Raw genomic sequence first — 18,649 nt, 5'->3', positions numbered from 1 at the left:
TTAGCAGGAATGTTGTAAGCAAGACACGAGAAGTAACTCTTCCGCTCTACTCCATGCTGATAACGGCTTCAACTGGAGTATTGTGTCCAGTTCTGGGTGTCACATTTCAGGAAAGATGTAGACAAACTGGAGAAAATCCAGAGAAGGGCAAGAAAAATGATTAAATCTAGAAAACATGACCTGGGAGGAAACATTGGAAAAATTGGATTTGTTTAATCTGGAGAAGAGAAGACTGAGAGGGGACAGAACAGTTTTCAAGTACATAAAAGGTTTTTACAAGGATGAGGAAGAAAAATTGTTCTCTGTAACCTCTGAGGATAAGACAAGCAGCAATGGGATTAAATTGCAGCAGAGGTGGTTTAGGTCTGGACATTTAGGAAAAACTTCCTAACTATCAGGTTGGTTAAGCACTGGAATAAATTGCCTAGGGAGGCTGTGGAATCTCCATCATTGGAGATTTTTAAGAGCAGGTTAGACAAACACGTCAGGGATGTTCTAGATAATACTTAGTTCTGCCATGAGTGCAGGTGATTGAACTAGATGACCTTTTGAGGTCTCTTCCAGTCCTATGATTCTAAATGGCATGTAAAGGAAGTAAGTTATCTCTGCTCCATGTTTCAAATGAGTTGGCTGCCTCATGGTTAGGGACAGGAGTTAATAAACCTTGTCATAATGTGGGTGAAAACCTAAGTGGAAGTATAAGTGAAAGAAACTTAACACTTACTATTTGATATTTCCAGTTGTGGTGACTAGCAGTTTTCTTCCATGTGCAGGAAGCAGATTTTCCTCAGAGAAAAGGGGAAGATAGTTTAGCCTCTGTGTATGAAAGCTTTGTTACAGATGAAGGCAAAACTGAAAGTGTGAAGCTTTTTATCTTGCAGCTTTACTAAAACTCTTAGTGAATCCTCTACTCCAGACTTCTGTGTCTGGCTTGTTTGAATAGTATGCCTGACTGCACTTCTCTACTCTTTCAACAGGAAACTTCACTATCTCACTGTCAGCCTGGGAGCACAGTGATCAGAAGGGAACTTCCTTTTTCCTCTTTCAGCTTGTTAACCCTTTATGAACCTTTCTATTTTAGAGAGATGGGTCAAAAACACCTCTCTTCAAAAACACTTCTACACACCTTAAAAAAATTTCTCTTCAAGGGACTAACACAGGTGTCTTGGCAGGTTTCTCAAATTTGGAGTAGTAATAGGGTTTCTAAGACCTGAGTGAAATGATTTGTTAATGTTTAATTAAAGTCCCTTTAATTAAGGTTATTTTTACCTCATTATTTGATTTGAGAAAAACAATTGTTTGTTTTTATGGCTTTTAAGATTATAAACAACTAAAACCAATTTATTATATTTCCCTGAAGTACTAAATAATATAAGAATCAGATTGAGCTTACAATGTAAACCAAATTAATCAATTCAAGGAGTTAACAATAGTATGCATTAAAACTGATTAACAAAAAATCGAGACCCAAAATTGATCAAATTATTACATGAGCACAATCCCAAAACTAATATAAATACAAATTACTGAATAGTTTACTTAATAATTCTATTACTATGCAGCTTATTTATCAGTTTATGCTTTTCCTTGTAGAAAGAATGGGTTAAGGCTATAATCTTTACATATCTAGAACTTTTAATGATCTGTGGTAAGATTTGCTTGGAACCTTGGTTAATTGATGACCAATTATAACTTGTACTATGGGCTTATGTGCACGTGCTATTATTGGCCCCCCACACCCTAAAGAGCTAGGACAAGTCTCTCCTGGCCGGTATCTGTGCCCAGGTGTTCTGTTAAAGAAACCCAACAAAAAAAAATTATTCAGGAAAAGAAAAAGGAATCGCTTTTCTCCTTGCTGGATCTGAACATAAGAATATAAGAACGGCCATACTGGGTCAGACCAAAGGTCCATCTAGCTCAGTATCCTGCCTACCGACAGTGGCCAATGCCATGTGCCCCAGAGGGAGTGAACCTAACAGGTAATGAGCAAGTGATCTCTCTCCTGCCATCCATCTCCACCCTCTGACAAACAGAGGCTAGGGTCACCATTCCTTACCCATCCTGGCTAATAGTCATTAATGGACTTAACTCCATGAATTTATCCAGTTCTCTCTTAAATGCTGTTATAGTCCTAATCTTCACAACCTCCTCAGGCAAGGAGTTCCACAAGTTGACTGTGCGCTGCGTGAAGAAGAACTTCCTTTTATTTGTTTTAAACTTATTAATTTCATTTGGTGACCCCAAGTTCTTGTATTATGGGAATAAGTAAATAACTTTTCCTTATCTACTTCTCCACATCACTCATAATTTTATATACCTCTATCATTTCCACCCTTAGTCTCCTCTTTTCCAAGCTGAAAAGTCCCAGCCTCTTTAATCTCTCCTCATATGGGACCCTCTCCAACCCCCTAATCATTTTAGTTGCCCTTCTCTGAACCTTTTCTAGTGCCAGTACATCTTTTTTGAGATGAGGCAACCACATCTCAACACAGTATTCAACATGTGGGCATACCATCAATTTATATCAGGGCAATAATATATTTTCTGTCTTATTCTCTATCCCCTTTTTAATGATTCCTAACATCCTGTTTGCTTTTTTGACTGCCTCTGCACACTGCATGGGCATCTTCAGAGAACTATACAGGATGACTCCAAGATCTTTTTCCTGATTTGTTGTAGCTAAATTAACCCCCATCATATTGTAGAGCTTTAGAGTCAGTCAGGGACTGCAGTTTGGTGAACCACACAACATTTTTTAGCTGAGGTACCATCACACTAGTGGGCATTGTCCTCCAGTCAACTGGCTGGTCTGTAGTGTTTTTGTCTTCACTTTCCTTGAGACCAGCTCAGGGAAAGTAGGACCATCAGCTGTCTGATTGTTGTTGTGATGACCTCAGGAAGAGCATACTTTTCTTCCCTGTTGATCAGCCTGAATTTCAACCTTAAAAGAGTCGGTAAAGTCCCAGGGGACCTCCCTGGAGATCTCTCTCTGTGTGTGGAGGGGTGTTGATATGCATCCGTTCCAACTTCAGCCTGCTCACGTAATCCACGTCTTCTTCTCACATATGCATTCTTGAACCTACAGACAACCCTCTCCGGAGGCAGTGTTGATAATGCCACTGCCAAGCTGGCTGATCTTTCCACATGAGAAAGGTGATTTTTCAGTGTTATCAGGCTTACTATCTGGGCCTGTGTTACTCCAGCTGTATAATCAGAAGTAATAAGCACAAGGCTATTATTAATTACTTAAGCAATGTCAGAAGTGTGGAAAATCCTTTACAAAATAGGTAAGATACCCTACCCTGAGCAGCTTATCAACTGCGCTGAGACTAAACAGAGAAAGCAGGTAATATAAGAGGAGGTAGGACAGTGAAAGGGCAAGGAAGAGGACTATGATTATGAACTCACATGGGAGGCTACTGCACGTCTTGAACGTAACAACGGTTTTCAAAATTTATTTAACAAACAGTAATTATTCAGAGCATAAACATCTCTGAAGTGAATTTAGAGAAGGGTAGGAAAGAGGCATGGCATTTGAGGTCAGGGAAGGATTTCTCAGCTCAGGGAGACATGAAAGAAGATATGGGGATGGATTTGGAAAAAAGGACACAGGGTACTGAAACAAGAGACTTTACTGAGCAAGAGAGGCCTGGGGAGAAGGGGATAAATGGAGATGAGGCAAAAAAGAGTTAATATTCAGGGAGGATTGAAAGACAAGAAATCCTGAGATATAATCCCAGCTGTACCATTGACTCGCTGTGTGTCCTTGAGAAAGTCTCTGTATCTCTGCCTCAGTGTCCTCTTTTCTAAAGTGTTGTGAGAATTAATTAGCTAGCAAGTTACAGTTTGTATATTCAAGACAGTGTATAAATAAATATATTACAAATATTGTAGTGTTTCAAGCAACTGTGCTGCAAGTCTTTGATCTAAACAGCTTAAGGTGACAAAACAAAAACTATAAAAGGAACATCCATTTTTTCTAAAACATACTTGAAATGACTTCCTAGTTTGAAATGCAGATACAGATCCTCAATTTATACCCCCACCTCCTTCTTACTAACATAATCTTGGATTAAGTTTAGGGCTTGTCTACATGGTGGGGTAATATATACTATGCAGTTGTGATTTCTAAAACACGCTAACGTAGTATGCATTAATTAGTCCATGTAGACCCTGCTGGTGCACTTAGACATAGGAGTTTCAAATACAAAGATAATTAAGCTAAATGGAATTAAAGCCATTTCAATTCTGAATGAGAGTGTCTGCACAGGGGGTTAATGCAGTTTAACTAACCCACCTTAAATTCACACCTTTATTTAATTTAGATTAATTTTCCTGTGTCCCCATGTAGACAAGCTCTAAATTAGCTATGCCTGTTGGAGCTTTCAAGAGTGGGAATACGCAGAGGCCATTCAATGAACTATTAAATATTGTGTTAAAATGGATCTAGATTATGTATTACTGTGTGGAACAAAATAAGATATAAGATATTGGAGATCACAATAACTTGAACCTGGCTCATACCCCTCTCAGTCAGCTTTACCTGCCCCTACTGCTATTGCATATGCAAAAGCTCTTTTGTTTTTAATACTTCATCAAGAGATTGGTGTTTGTTTTGTTTTGATGGCATTTGTGAATTAACTTACATTAACAGCCAAAAACCATATGAACAGCTAACTAGATTAGAAAAAAATCCTAAAGTAAAAATCCTTTTTATAACATACATGTAAACAATATTATAAGAAATAAAAAGGTGAAAAGCATTCTTCTTACTATGGTAATTCCAGTAAATGTATGGGGAAGATGATAAAAGCAGCAATAAAGAAAAGCTAAAACTATTTGCTCTAAAAGAACAACAACACAGGCCACATCTAACTAGGTTTGGATACTGTTGCAGTCCTGAGTGCTTAAATGACACTAGCACATATTCTATTTCAAATTTATGATGGCTATATTTTGCTCCATCCTAATGATGTGACTTAATTAGGATTTCAAACTTACGAGCACCTTTGTCAGATTTTTTTGATTAAGTTCTATACTGGTGTCTCATGTTCTCCAAAATTCAACCCTCTAGAACCCACAATGGCTCAAAACAGCCATTTTAAAGCTACTCCAGTGAAAGACTGAAGCTTTGACCTTGTACAAGTACAATCTCCTAGTCTTTTCGCTTTGTGAGCTGAAAGGCTAGAAATTTCATTCTCAATGAGTCCATCAGCCAGCCATTGTCTCAGATACATTGTCAAGTATCCAATTCAGTTCAGTTTCAACAGAATTTAGCAGCAATTTACACACATGGGAAGCCTAAACAGCATGTCTAAACAGATACTACACAAAGCATCATTAAAGACTCAGAGGTATACAAAAGACCAACAGGCAAAGCATTTGTGCAAATGAGCTTTCCTCTACTGGACCAAAACACTTGTTTTCTTGTGAATTCTATAATCTCCAGATGCGGATGGCACACACAAATTATGAGACCAGCAGCTGAGTCCAGATTTGCCTGAACTAATTCCCTCATGCTCCTTGCGGACCAAATATGAGGGTCTATTTTTTAATGGCCACTTTTTAAGAAAAAATAATATACTGTATTCATTTATCAAAGGATGGAATGATATCTACAGGATTCATGCTTTTGCTTTCACCTGTAGCCCCTCTCCCGTACAACTGACCCAGTATGAAGTTGTTCAAGATAGGATAAGTCTGCCTTGGGGCTTTTTACACAACTTTAGGAAACTTGGCCTGTGTTATGTGTGCATGTGTATCACCTCAGACCAAACCCACTTAGACAAACAACCAGGAACAAAGTTTTATTCTGTTTTATCCAGCAGCCTCCTCTCTACTTGCTTGCCTTGTGCTTCCAGCTTCAGTCAGTGTTGAAACTTCCTGCTGGAAGGACAGAGGGGACTTTGTATAACTCAACCCTCTTACAAATATGTTCTAATTCCCACAATAACTAAACCTCAACACAAACAAGCCAATGTTCTCATTTTCTATCATTTAAACTCCTCTCAGGGTACTCTTTAAGCCCTTTTTGGTCCTACCTGTAAAGAAACATAGAACAGGATAACAGTTCAGCAGCTTCCTCTCTGCTTGCTTGCTTCGTTCTCACAACTTCAATCAGTGCTGAAACTTCCTGCTTGGAGGGCAATAGTACTTCTTGGCAAGAACCAGGAAGTTCTCTCAACATGTCACAGCTTGTAGTTCCTAGAGCTGCTACTGAAGGACATGACCTTTCACCTCCCAACTTTTCCTTTTTTTTTTTTTTTATTAAAAGAGCCTATTTTCTGGCTCACAGATGTCCATTCCTGGCATCCAGTCTTGTATTAAGGCCCAAATCCAGCAAAGAACTTAACTCAACTGGACTACTTATGTGCTTAAAATTATGCATGTGCTTAAGTGTTTTGCTGGATTGCAACCTAGGGGCCAAATCCCATTAAAGTAAATGGAAAGACTTTTGTTGACTTTAATAGGCATGGTTAGATCTGGTCTTAAGTCTCTGGTGAATGCACAGTGCTGTTCTAATATGGTTTGCTGCTAAATGTATATTTACTTATTTCAACTTTTAAGTGCCTCTACTTTACCATAGGCAATTATACTAGTCAAAGTAGTAAGCCCTTGGAGACTGGGGCCAAAGAAATGCCTAAAATAGTGGTTTGAAACAACTGAACAGAACTTTAGAACAATTTCATGTAACTTTTTATTGAATTTATGTAACAGAAATACAAAGGGGAAAATGACATAAGTAAACATATATTTAAGGGAGAAAACTGACTCCTGCTGTAACTTCAGATGAGTTAACCAAGAGATTAACATGTCCCAAACAATCTATTCTTGGTATTACAAAATACAGCCACAATTTTACAAACACTGACATATGAGTAGTTCCATTAAGCTCACAGGGATTACTCTCATGTGTGTTAAGTTATTCCTGTGCACAAATGTTTGCAACATAAAGGGCCTATATTGGGACAGATAATGAAATCTGTAGCTGAATGTGGATTACGTATTTTTGTTTTTGACCAAAAGGCCTCACCTGTTTAAAACACAGAAGAAATGAATTAAAATATTATAAAAAGTTTTATTAGTAGTATATATTGTTTAAAATAGAAATTGTGTATAAAGGAAATTCTCTAAATCTCCTCAATATTATTTATATTGCAGTAGCAGTAGACACTTAAGGATACAAGACGACAACCTCAGGTTTGAAGAGCTCATGGAATGATTATGATAAATTTTACAAATTATATTCTAAAAATGTTTTATTTTATGTTTAAAAACTTAACAGGCTTGCAGTCACAGAACATGAAATGCAATTATTACAATAAGTGGTCAGGATCAGAGTATTGGATCCTTGGAAGTTTATCTTGATACATGTTCCCCGAGTACAATTAATCTATAGATGAAAGAGGACAATTATTTACTCCAATTAAGTTAGTCATGTTAATCAATAATTCAGATAACAGCTTTATGTCTGAAGAGTTATGCTTTTGAACCAGCAGGGATAGGCTTAGTTATTAACAGTTCATTTGTATGAGCCTGATCACCATCTTTATGCAAAAATGATGCTATCTCTGGAATCTGAGAGAAAAAGTTCTTTGCCAGGATATGTTTGTGCTTTATCCTGTGAATAAATACCATTTCATATGCCTGAAAGGTAAGAAAATCCAAATTTTATTAAATGCAATCAAAATTTCTTATCTATATGTTGCTACATATCCTGTATAGTATAAACACTGCACTAGTGACCTACAAACTGTTTAACAAACCAAACCATAACATTCAAATCCAGACATGTTACTTAATGCAGTAAGATACAGCAGAAGGTAGTCCTGTATAGCAGTCTTTTAAGGCCTCAGTCTGGAAGGTACTGAGTGTCTCCTGTGAAGTGATGACTGCCTTAAACTCCTATTAAAATCATTCAGCATTTCCCCAGACTAGGTCTCTCTACATTTCCTTATTATCTTTTGAGTGATGTGAATTTATTTTTTATTATTATTTTAAAATTTTGAAAATCAGGGGGAGACTGGCAATGCTTAAACTTGTGCGTTTCTAAGCTAATATGTAAGGGAACTTTACCTTCTTTGGAATTGGACTGAAGCTTTTATAAATGCTCATCAGGGCATACCATTTTAAACCATTTTGTAGCATTTTTATGCAGCCTTGGTTTTGATCCAGTGTTCTATTTCTAGAAGTTCAATCAATTACCCAATATTCTACAAGGTAGAAATGTCTACAAGATACAGTACTATATTTAATTTGATATGAGAATAATTAGATTAAATACACAAAGAATGCTGTGGGTTAATTGAAGCACACTGGAATTTCAGTTTTCAGACTGTAGTTCAATCCAGGAGTGTTGTTAATGAAATTACTTTCACAGACCTTACTAAATTTCTGGTGATTAGCAACCCATACAATCATAAACAAATTAACTCTGACATTAAATGCAATGTTAGTCTCTTAGTCTCCCTACTCTCATCACTAGTAGCATGGATAGCTATTAGAAGGGAAATGTTTAAACTTTTAAAATTGAAATTAAGTAAAAAAAAATCTATAAAATATTTTGGGTGAGGTTAATTTTCATTTTAAACACAAACTTAAATTTGGGGCCTCAGCTAGTGGAGACTGTTCCTTTGTCTAATGACGTCAAGATTGGTACAATCAGGCAAGATAGCCACAAAATCAGAACTTTTGCCAGCCAAACAGAGGTAAGAGGGATACTGCCAGTTATATAAACAACAATATGCACAAAGGAATAATTGAGATTCCAGTTTCCTGAGCAGCCTTGTTGATTTAATGCAGGAGTGAGGACTCAAGGAAGGAACTCAGAGATTCCAGTTTGAAATTTATTTTATCTTTTAAAAAGTAATGCCACTAAGTAGTGCCATATGCCATTTAGAACTGAACTGGCCACCAAACAGCCACTACATAGCCACATACATCTTACGACACTACCGACATAAACCAGTAGCCTAGAGAAGGAAGACTGTAACCTATTTTACCTGATACATCTAGTTGTTAAGAAATCTCTTGAGCTTTGAAATACTAAATATTTCACTGTATTAAGTCCAGGTTCCTCAGAGTGGGACCTCTGCCAGGCTACTGTACCTTTAGATAGAGGACTTTTCCTTATATGTAACAGTTTCAAGGCAGTAGTTTCAAGGATTTCCTTAACAAATTATTTTAATTGATCTTTGATAACAGAGAATAGCAGATGTTGTGACATCATCAACTCAGAATAGCACATAAGCTTTTATAGTCTAATTGCAGGTGATCAAAACTCAAATAAGTGTCAGTGACACTTAAATGTCATCCTTCTGAAAAAGCAGATGTGGACAATCTTACTAAGATCTCAACAAAGGGGTAGTCATTATATACAGGACTATTTTTATGAAGCAGTTATAATGGGCCAACTGAGATACAGAGGACCTAAGTGCAAAATTTTAGTCACATGATTATAATAAAATGCAAAATACACGAAGAAAAATTGCATTAGTTCCATTTTACCTCTTGAAGGTTATGCAGCTTGAGATGTGCTTTTGCCTCATCTTTACTGAGGAGGACTGTGTTCCATGGAGACCATTCACAGTGCTTATCCCATCTGACCATAACCAAATCATGGAGATCATCCCAGGCACTAAGAGCTGACTGACAACCCCAAATGTTCTCCACCATGTACTGTAGATCTTTTTGCTGTAATTGAAAGCAGGTTGAGAAGAATAAAGCATGCTTAATTCTACCAGCAACTCACCTTACCTAGCCACCACTTAGGAAATGCTTTGAATTAGAATTATTTTGTGTACATGCCATAGAATAATTTTGGGTAGAGGTGGGTAAACATTTGAGTCATCTAGCCTACCCTACTACAGTATGGGGTGGCAGGATTGATTTAATTCTTCTTAGATCATCCCTAAAAATCAGATACTAATTTATTCTGGATTATTTCTGTTTATGGCAATCCTATATCTTCTGTTGACAGGTTGCTTCATTGCTTATAATTTTAAAGTTTCTTATATTTAATCTACATTGTCCCTGCTCCTGTGTATGCTGATCCCTACTAGTTTGGTCCTTGCTCATTAATAAATATAACTGATCCTTCTCCTTTATCAGCTTCCTTTATATTTGTATTTTAGAGTACATAATTAGTTTAAATTTAATAAATAAGTTATGGTACCATTCTATGTTACTGAAGTCAAACTCAGCACACAGCCAGAATAACCTGGGCTGGAGGACTGGGAGGGGGCAAAATCCAAGTAACTCAGGATGCACAATATCAAGAGGCTCATCCCCTGGATAAGCATGACAGGTTTTGCACTTCTCCCTTCTCACCCCTCTGCTTCTGTCCTACAAAGAGTTAATTATTGTGTAATGATATTGTTACTCATTCTCTCCCTGGAATTGTGACATCCTGCAGTGATGCTGCAGGATTTAAAAATAGCTAGTGGTTGCCCAGTTTGTACTGTAAGTTCTTTATATACAGACTTTAAATCTGATATTCCCCTCTGTAAAGTCATGTTTCACCTATACTTATTTCACTTTGTTTCATTTATTACTAATCATCTGAAATCGCTACTAATTATTTTAAAATAGTCTGTGAAGCAAAAAGTGGTTTGGGGCCACAGTTAATGTTGAACTTTGGCAAACTTTTCTATAATAAATACTCCATCACCAAGTTTTCTCTGCATTGGAGTAATGGAAAAAAGAAGGAAAGATTTAGTCAAAAGGATTCTTTACTAGGCCAATGGACTTTGAGGTAAGGCTTCTTCCATACCAAGCATGAAGTAGGTCCTTCTTCCCTTCTCCCAAAAATAAATCACTTGACTTTAATAAAATAATAGCATTTACATGTTAACAAATCAGATTCCTCACAGGGGGTGATTGGAATCATTCCAAGTCAATACTCTTGCAAAATGTCGCATCCTATACTCTCATGCATCTTGCTTCCAAATCCAGAACCTGGTCCTGCTACCACTGAGACCTTTGACTTGAGGAAAAACAAAAGGGTTCTTTGAATGTGTTGGCCTTAGAACCTTTTTGCCTCTGTTGTGCTAAGGCTGTGTACCCTACTTCCCACACTACTGAGCCTCGTTAAAGCTGGTCCCACAGACCCCACTTTCTTTAGCCTTCTTAAGGTTGGTCTCATCTCCACCTTCACTTTCAAAATATGTTTTTTCCATTTCATAGCAAGTCCTTGAGTTATTACTGTACTTTTTGTTGAAAGTCAGATACTAGCAACAAGACATATCAGCAAGCATCTATTCCAAGCAGTAGCTTCTTTTAATGCCACATTGCACATCACAAATGCTTCTTGAACTTGCTGTCATTTTAGTGCCACTTCTTACCATATTTATATGAGGTCCTTGCAAGTACTTTAGACTGGCAATACTGCTTGGCTCTTCTACCTTATCAGATTAAAGAAATTCTGCTACAGATAAGTTCTGTCCTTCAGAAGACGGATATTTGATGTTGAAGAAAAATCATTCTGGTTATGGTGGAAAAGTTTGATCTGACAGGATGGTTTTGCTGTATTTCCTAAAGGTGGTCAGACTATGGATTAATCTATATCATCTCTAGAAGTCCATTCCACAGCTGGGTCCCCTCGACAGATTGCTTTGACCTCTACTTTGAAATGCTTTGTGATTTTCATTGTCCCAAAGAAGTGAAACTGCCTTGGTGGCTCACAGATGGAAATTCAATCTTGAATGTAGTTAGGACCTAACCTATTAATTGCTTTGAAGATTAAGATCAAGGCCTTAAACTGGCAGTGGAAGTTGACTGAACCTTAACCAGAATGATTTTTCACATTGGAGGAATTTTGAGGTGTTCATGGTGGCCGAAACCATGGAAGAAATGGTCAGCTACATTTTGTACCAGCTAGAACTGCTTCCACTGGTTTAGCATTAAGCTTCAGAAACAACAATGTATAGAAATCCAGTCTCAACATGACAAATGCATCCATCAACTTGCCCAGATCCTTATCTAGTAAGAAGGGGTAAAGTTTCTTATCAAGCTGGCAACAAAAGATAAGTGTAGTGCTTTTTAGTTTCTAAAATGAATAGGATGCTCTCATCCATCCTGGCATTAGAGGGAGAGAAACTGGTGTTTCTTCCTCCTCCTCAATCCCCTTTGGAAATTTGGAGTGCTTCTGGAGATTCCTCTGGCTAATCATATTTGTTCAGGTAATAAGACTCATTATTACCCTCACCCTCTCCTTGATGCAAGTTCAGAATACTAAACAAACCTGGGTGGCAGCTGCATAAATAGTACTAGAGGAAGCACAGACTCCATATCCACAGATGCTACTGTGAAGTTCCCAAGGCTGGGCTGCCATCACTAGCTGAAGAGAGCCCCTTGCTGTCAGTCATTAAAAAGGAATGAGTGGGGGCATTTAGTGGCCACCAGTGTTCCAGGCAGAGGTAGGCATGTACTTGCCTGTTATTGCTTGTCAGCCCAAGACTGTAGCTGGGGAAATTCCATGAGTCATGTGCATGAAGCAGAGATCCAAGAGTGAGAATTTGTCATTGGGCTTTGGAGAACAGCCAAATTTTAAGGCAAGCAGTAATTTAGCGCCAGTACAAAGAATATAAACTCTCTTTTTAGTATTTTTAAACAGGAAAAGTACTTAATAAGAACAAACAGAATCTGTATAATCTATTTACTTGTATAATATTTCTTAACATGGGCATGGATAATAGTAGAAGCCTAATCTTCTATTATAGCATTTTTGGTAAAGCACTACAATAAGATATGAAATATGTTTTACACACTGAAAATAGTCAGAAAGTGTGCTTCTATTGTTGATACTGTAGTTTCTTAGTGCCAAAACCTTGAGAAAATTCTGCTAATCTTGGGCTTTTGGATTACTTTAGATAACTGTGCTTTGAGTGTACCTACTAATTTAAATACTGACAACTAAGGTTTTTTTTTTAAAAAGGTTAAGTGTGTGTGAATGAGGAGGTTGTTCCAAATGTTAACATGTTCATTGATTAATCATATAATTGCCAAGGATTATAGAAGATACTAAATAGTTTAGAAAAGTGAAACTAACTTAAGTAAATCTTAATTCTAACAAATACATGCAAAACAAAATAAAAAAATCCAGAAACCTCTAGATCCAAATCTTCTACTAACTGTAACATCCAAGGCTCAAAACTGGACTTCTCTGCTTTTTCTTTACCCAAGAACTCAATGGAAGACATTAGTAATTTTAATAAAATAAATAATACTTTGTATTTCTATAACAGCTTCCATCCGAGGATCTCAAAGAGCTTAACAAATATTAATACTCGGAACACCATTATAAATTATCCTTATTTTATATATGATACAGTGGCATAGTGAGATTAAGTGACTTTTCTGGCATCACAGAGGCAGTCCGTTGCAGAGCTAAGAATAAATTTAGATCGCCTGACTCCTGGTCCTGTTCTTAGACCCTCCTTCCTCTTTCCTGTTTTTATTATTTTACAATCACTTTTGAAAGTCTAACCATACTTTAAGATAGTAAGAGTGTTTCTTTGTATTCATCTATTAAAGAGAGAACCATTTGTTCCATATTGTAGGGAGAAATGTATGTAGTTTTTGGTTATCACTGTCTAAAATTAGAACTACCACCCTATGTAATAACTTAGACCAGTTGCTGTTAGCATCAGTGATATATTCACAGAAACAGGAAAAAATGGTGCTCAACACAAACACATTAATATTCACTATCAACACTATCCTTTCACACAGTACCTGAACTACATGAGCGATTTTAGCATCATCCTGGTAATCAGCTTCAGATTTTCTGAGATTTTTTAGCATAAGCTTGTATTTCAAAAAGGCTTCTCGACGCCGGGCCTCATTATCGAGCTTGCAACAACGGCGACACCTGCCGACAGTGCGTGAATTAGCAGGCACAGAGAATTCAGTAGAGGGCAAGTAACTTTTGCAACCATGACAAAAATAAATGTTTTTATAAAGCTTTAATGGATCTGGTGGAACCTGAAGAAGGATGATAAGAAAGATGCTCTACTATACATATATATAGGACTGAATGTCTTCCTATTAAATGAGTGAGTTTTAACATTACCAAGAACATATCATGCCTTACAGTACACAATACACCTATTGGCTAATTTTGCTAAGGCTTTACATGCAACTTGATGGCATTTCTCTATCTGTACATAGTACAATAACTTTTGAATGCCGCATTCGATCAATTCCCAAGTCTCAGGGAATGTTCTAGACATCACTGGCCAATATCCTATTGATTTGGTGGAGAATCAGAAAACCTAAATGGGAAAAACGGGGGACACATGGAGACCTGCCACCTGATTATCCCAGTCAGAGCTTCACTGTCTATGGATCAAAAAACTGATTGATGCCACGCATTAACACTTTCATCTCTATCTCATTTTTGCCTATCTTCCCAAAAGTTTAAAGTGTTGATACCTTGAATGACTTATCTCATAGACAAAAAGATTAATAAGAGGAAGAGAACAACCTCGGGCACTGGAGAATGCATGTGTACACATGGCCACTCGCATGGGGGGTGGGGGAGAAAGGGTATAGAAAGGAGGAGGGAAAGGGAAGACACAGAACCCTTGATGGGGTAGGGACCGGGGAATCCTGGCATTTGGTAGAGGACAGAATGAAGAGCACATTGAGCTCTGGGCATCAGAAGGTGAAGTTGCAGGGAGTCCCTGAAATAGATGGAGATGGGAGAGTGGCATAAGGGAACTTGTTGGGTGGAATGGAGGAATGCAAGGAGCCTTTGGAGTTTGCAATAAGATCGGCCCACACAAGCGACTAAGTGTGCAACACTTAACATTAAACATGCCTTTAAGTTTCAAAAGGCAGCAATACTTATCTGAAATTTAAAAAAAAATCAGTTTAGCTATTTTTAAACATCCTTTGTTCTTATTGTATTTATTAAAAATATTTAAAGAACAAAACAACTGATTTTATAGGACTAGATTAAGACCTCAGCTATTATGGTCCAAAGCAGAGGTGGGAAAACTTTTTGGCCCGAGGGCCACATCTGGGTGGAGAAATTGTATACAGGGCCATAAATATAGGGCTTGGGAAGAGGTTTGGGGTTTGGAAGGGAGTGCGGTATGCAGGAGGGGGTTTAGGGCAGGGGCTGGGGTGCAGGAGAGTGTGGAAGGGAGCTCAGAGCAGGGGGTTGGGGTGCAGGAGGGGTGCGTTGGGGACTCAAGGCAGGTAGTTATGGGGCTCATGGCAGGGGGTTGGGGTGCAGGAAGGGTTTGGGGTGCGGGCTACGGCCCGACGTTGCTTACCTCAAGTGGCTCCGGGGTGGCAATGGCAAGCAGTGGGGTTAAAGCTCCCTGCCTGCCCTGGCCCTGTGCCACTCCCAGAAGTGGCTAGCATGTGCAGCAGTGGCTCGCCTGCAGGTACCACCCCCAAAGCTCCCATTGGCTGCAGTTTCCCATTCTCAGCCAATGGGAGCTGTGGGGGCCGGTGCCTGCAGGCAAGGGCAGCGCACGGAGCCCTCTGCCCCCGTCCCACTCCCGGGGCTGCAGGGATGTGGTGCCAGCCACTTCTGGAAGTGGGGCCCGGGCAGGCAGGGAGCCTGCCGGCAATCCTACAGGCCGGATTGAAAGCCCTGATGGCTCGGATCCGGCCCGTGAGCTGAAGTTTGCCCTCCTCTGGTCCAAAGCAAATTACTACTAATTGTATGGAACCAGATACTAAGCAACTTTAGAAATACAACAGAATGGGGAAAAACAGCAAAACAGGACTGCTGTAAATCACCATGTAATCTATCAAATGCAATGTATCACATGAATCAAAATATAAAAGTGAAGATTATGGGCCCCTTACTATTTGGGCATGTGAGGATTAAATCATAAGGGCTAAATGTTTCTCATTTTATAAAAACATGCAGAGGGGAAGAAAAAATGGTTACCTACCTCTCGTAACTATTGTTCTTTGAGATGTGCTGCTCATGTCCATTCCATTATAGGTGTGTGTGTGCCCATGTGCACAATCACTGGAGATTTTTGCCTTGGTAGTATCCATAGGGTTGGCAGTGGCACCCTCTGGAGTGGTTTGCTCATGCATTGGTATATTAGGCACTGCCAGCCCATGCCCTCTAAGTTCCTCCTTGCCGGCAACTCTGACAGAGGGGTAGGAGGGCAGATAATGGAATGGACATGAGCAACACATCTTGAAGAACAACAGTTTTGAAAGGTAGATAACCATTTTTGTTTCTTCAAGTGCTTGCTCATGTCGATTCCATTCTAGATGACTCACAAGCAGTATCCCCGGAGGTGGGCTTGGAGTTCATGATCATTTGGCTTGCAACATTGTTATACTGAAGCCAGCATCATCTTGGGCCTGCTCGTTAAATGCGTAATGAGATGTAAACATCTGGACGGAAGACTAGGTAGCAGCCCTGCAGATATCCTGGATTAGCACCTGCCCTGACTTATGAAACAGCTTGGTCCTTTTGATGCAGAAGGCTAGCACCCTCCTAATGTCCACAGAGCACAATCTGTGCTCCTCCTATGACTAATGAGGTTTTGGAAAGAAGAAAAGTAAATATATGTCCTGGCCCATCTGAAACTGTGAAACCACCTTGGGCAGGAAAGCCGGGTGCAGACACAGCTGAACCTTATCCTTGTAGAATACTGCACAGGGCGGCTCCGGGGTAAGAGTAATCTCAGACTCTGTGGGCAGATGTTATTGTGACCAGGAATGAAACCTTCCAGGAGCGGGGGAGAAGGGAGCAGGAAGCTAGAGGCTTGAAAAGGGGACCCATGAGCTGCGACCATGTTCATTCCATTCTAGGTGTGTGTGCGCCCATATAAACTGCTTCCATTTGGCCATGTAGGTTGCCCTGGTGGAGTGCTTCCTGCTGCCCAACAGGATTTCCTGGACATGGGCCAAACATTCCTGTTCCTCCACATTCAACCATGCAGCAGCCTAGCCGTCAGATGTAACACTGCCAGGTTTGGGTGCAGAAGACTGCCATGGTATTGGGACAGCAGGTCCGGCCGTAATGACAGCTGTAACAGGGCAGCCACTGAGATGTCCAGCAGCATGCAGAACCAGTGCTGGCATGGCTACACTGGCACTCTAAGGATAACCTTTGTCCTGTCCCACTTGATTTTCATGAGGACTCTGTGGATTAATGATACCGGAGGGAAGGCATACATGAGGGCCCCCAACCACTGGAGCAGAAAGGCATCTGACAGGGAACCTCTGTTGATCCCCCAAATTGAGCAGAACATGTGGCACTCTCTGTTCTGCCTGGATGTAAGCAAGTCCACCTGGGGAGTCCCCCACCTCTGGAAGATGATGCTAACTACCTCCGGATAGAGAGACTGTGACACTACGCCCCACATTCTTCAGAGAGATATTATTGTGATATGGTTATGGCATAACTATAATGTACTTTATGCAAGATAGGTCATGTGAGATATCATTGAAGAGGTTATGATTTACTGAATATGATTATCCTATTTGTATACATGTATCATTTTGTATCTGAAGTCAGGAATATTGTCTATGCATCTATTACAAATGTGTTTACACCTGGGAAATGCCCACTAGGCAGAATGCAATCAGTCTTGATGGCTGGCTGGGAAGGGCCATTAGGAAGAACAACAGGTTTTAGAAGAAGCTAATCTCCCACTGGGAAGCCTTCCTGGGGAGCCCTCCTGAGGCTGCTACAAACAGCTTCTGAGTCATGGCTGCTGTGATCCTACACGGACATGTGACCAAGTCACCTGGTACTGAACTCCATCTTGAAATACCACTATTTTTCCAATGACCGGACATGGGAACCAAGCTTGGAGACAAAGGGTTCCTGCCATATGCAAAAGCTATTTAAGGCAGTGGAGTGACATTATCATGGTTCTTCACTGATTCCACACCCAAAGAGATTCTTGGAAACACATGAGGTACAACAACTGGACTAGGGGAGAAGAGTTGGACCGAGCCTAGAGGAATTTCTAGCCTGTGAAACCAATACCTGGGGTTTTTAAGCTGCAAGCAAGTGCAGCTTGCCCCTCAAGAATCTTTGCAAACTGACTAAATAAGCAATTAGGGAGAGAATTTGCTACTCATATCCAATCTCTTTAATATATTAAGCTTAGATTGCATTTTTGTTTATTTGTAGGTAATCTGCTTTGGTCTGTTTGCTATGATTTATAATCACTTAAAATATATCTTTTGTAGTTAATAAACTTGTTTTTGTTTTGTCTAAAACCAAAGCTGTGACATAAGGCACTCCAACCAACCCTCACGGGCAGGAAGAAGGAACTGAGACGGTGTAGGGCCGGCAGCGCCTAATATTCTGACGCATGAGCGCGGCACTCCAGAGGGCACCACTGCCGACCCTACAGATATTGCTATGGCAAAAATCTCAGATGCCTGTGCATATGGGCGCACACACACCTAGAATGGAATCGACATGAGCAAGCACTCAAAGAAGAAAATAAAGATGTCATATGTGCTTCTTCCCTCTCACTATGCTCTGCAGGACCAGTGGAGATATGGTGTGGACAGGGGCCAGACTCAGATCTATAATTGGGCTACTTTCATCAGCTTGCCAAGTCAGTCCCCATGTTTAGCCAGTTGACATTTTGAATGTGCTCCTTTGCTTGTCTCCACTGCCTGGCTGCCATTTAGCAGCCATCCT

The 18,649-nt window shown here is 39.6% G+C and overlaps 2 protein-coding genes across 5 annotated transcripts in view; both read right to left on the bottom strand.

The window, feature by feature from the left end:
* LOC127042833 (V-type proton ATPase subunit S1-like) overlaps nt 1-6,128 on the bottom strand; it is a 102,293-nt gene extending 96,165 nt beyond the window's left edge. The window contains exons 1-2 of one of the 3 annotated variants that reach the window (XM_050936277.1): nt 6,042-6,109; nt 725-786 (exon numbers count right to left, since the gene is read on the bottom strand). The gene's annotated coding sequence lies outside the window, so the exon portion shown is untranslated. Of the gene's footprint in view, nt 1-724; nt 1,220-6,041 lie in introns of those variants that run through there. The other 2 variants (XM_050936276.1, XM_050936275.1) reach the window with 2 other exon arrangements.
* Nucleotides 6,129-6,733: 605 nt separating this feature from the next.
* The window catches only part of IQUB (IQ motif and ubiquitin domain containing), a 46,568-nt gene continuing 34,652 nt past the window's right edge, over nt 6,734-18,649 (bottom strand). For both annotated transcript variants that reach the window (XM_050936123.1, XM_050936124.1), the window contains 3 exons: nt 13,735-13,983; nt 9,508-9,693; nt 6,734-7,647 (listed from right to left, as the gene is read on the bottom strand). In XM_050936123.1, the coding sequence (XP_050792080.1) occupies nt 7,480-7,647; nt 9,508-9,693; nt 13,735-13,983 (603 nt within the window). In that variant the 3' untranslated portion in view covers nt 6,734-7,479. The remainder of the gene's footprint in view (nt 7,648-9,507; nt 9,694-13,734; nt 13,984-18,649) is intronic.

This window comes from Gopherus flavomarginatus, chromosome 1 (assembly GCF_025201925.1).
Source record: "Gopherus flavomarginatus isolate rGopFla2 chromosome 1, rGopFla2.mat.asm, whole genome shotgun sequence".
NCBI classification, from domain to species: domain Eukaryota; kingdom Metazoa; phylum Chordata; order Testudines; family Testudinidae; genus Gopherus; species Gopherus flavomarginatus.
Note: the sequence above shows the minus strand (reverse complement) of the source record. Positions and strands in the feature narration are given on the sequence as shown.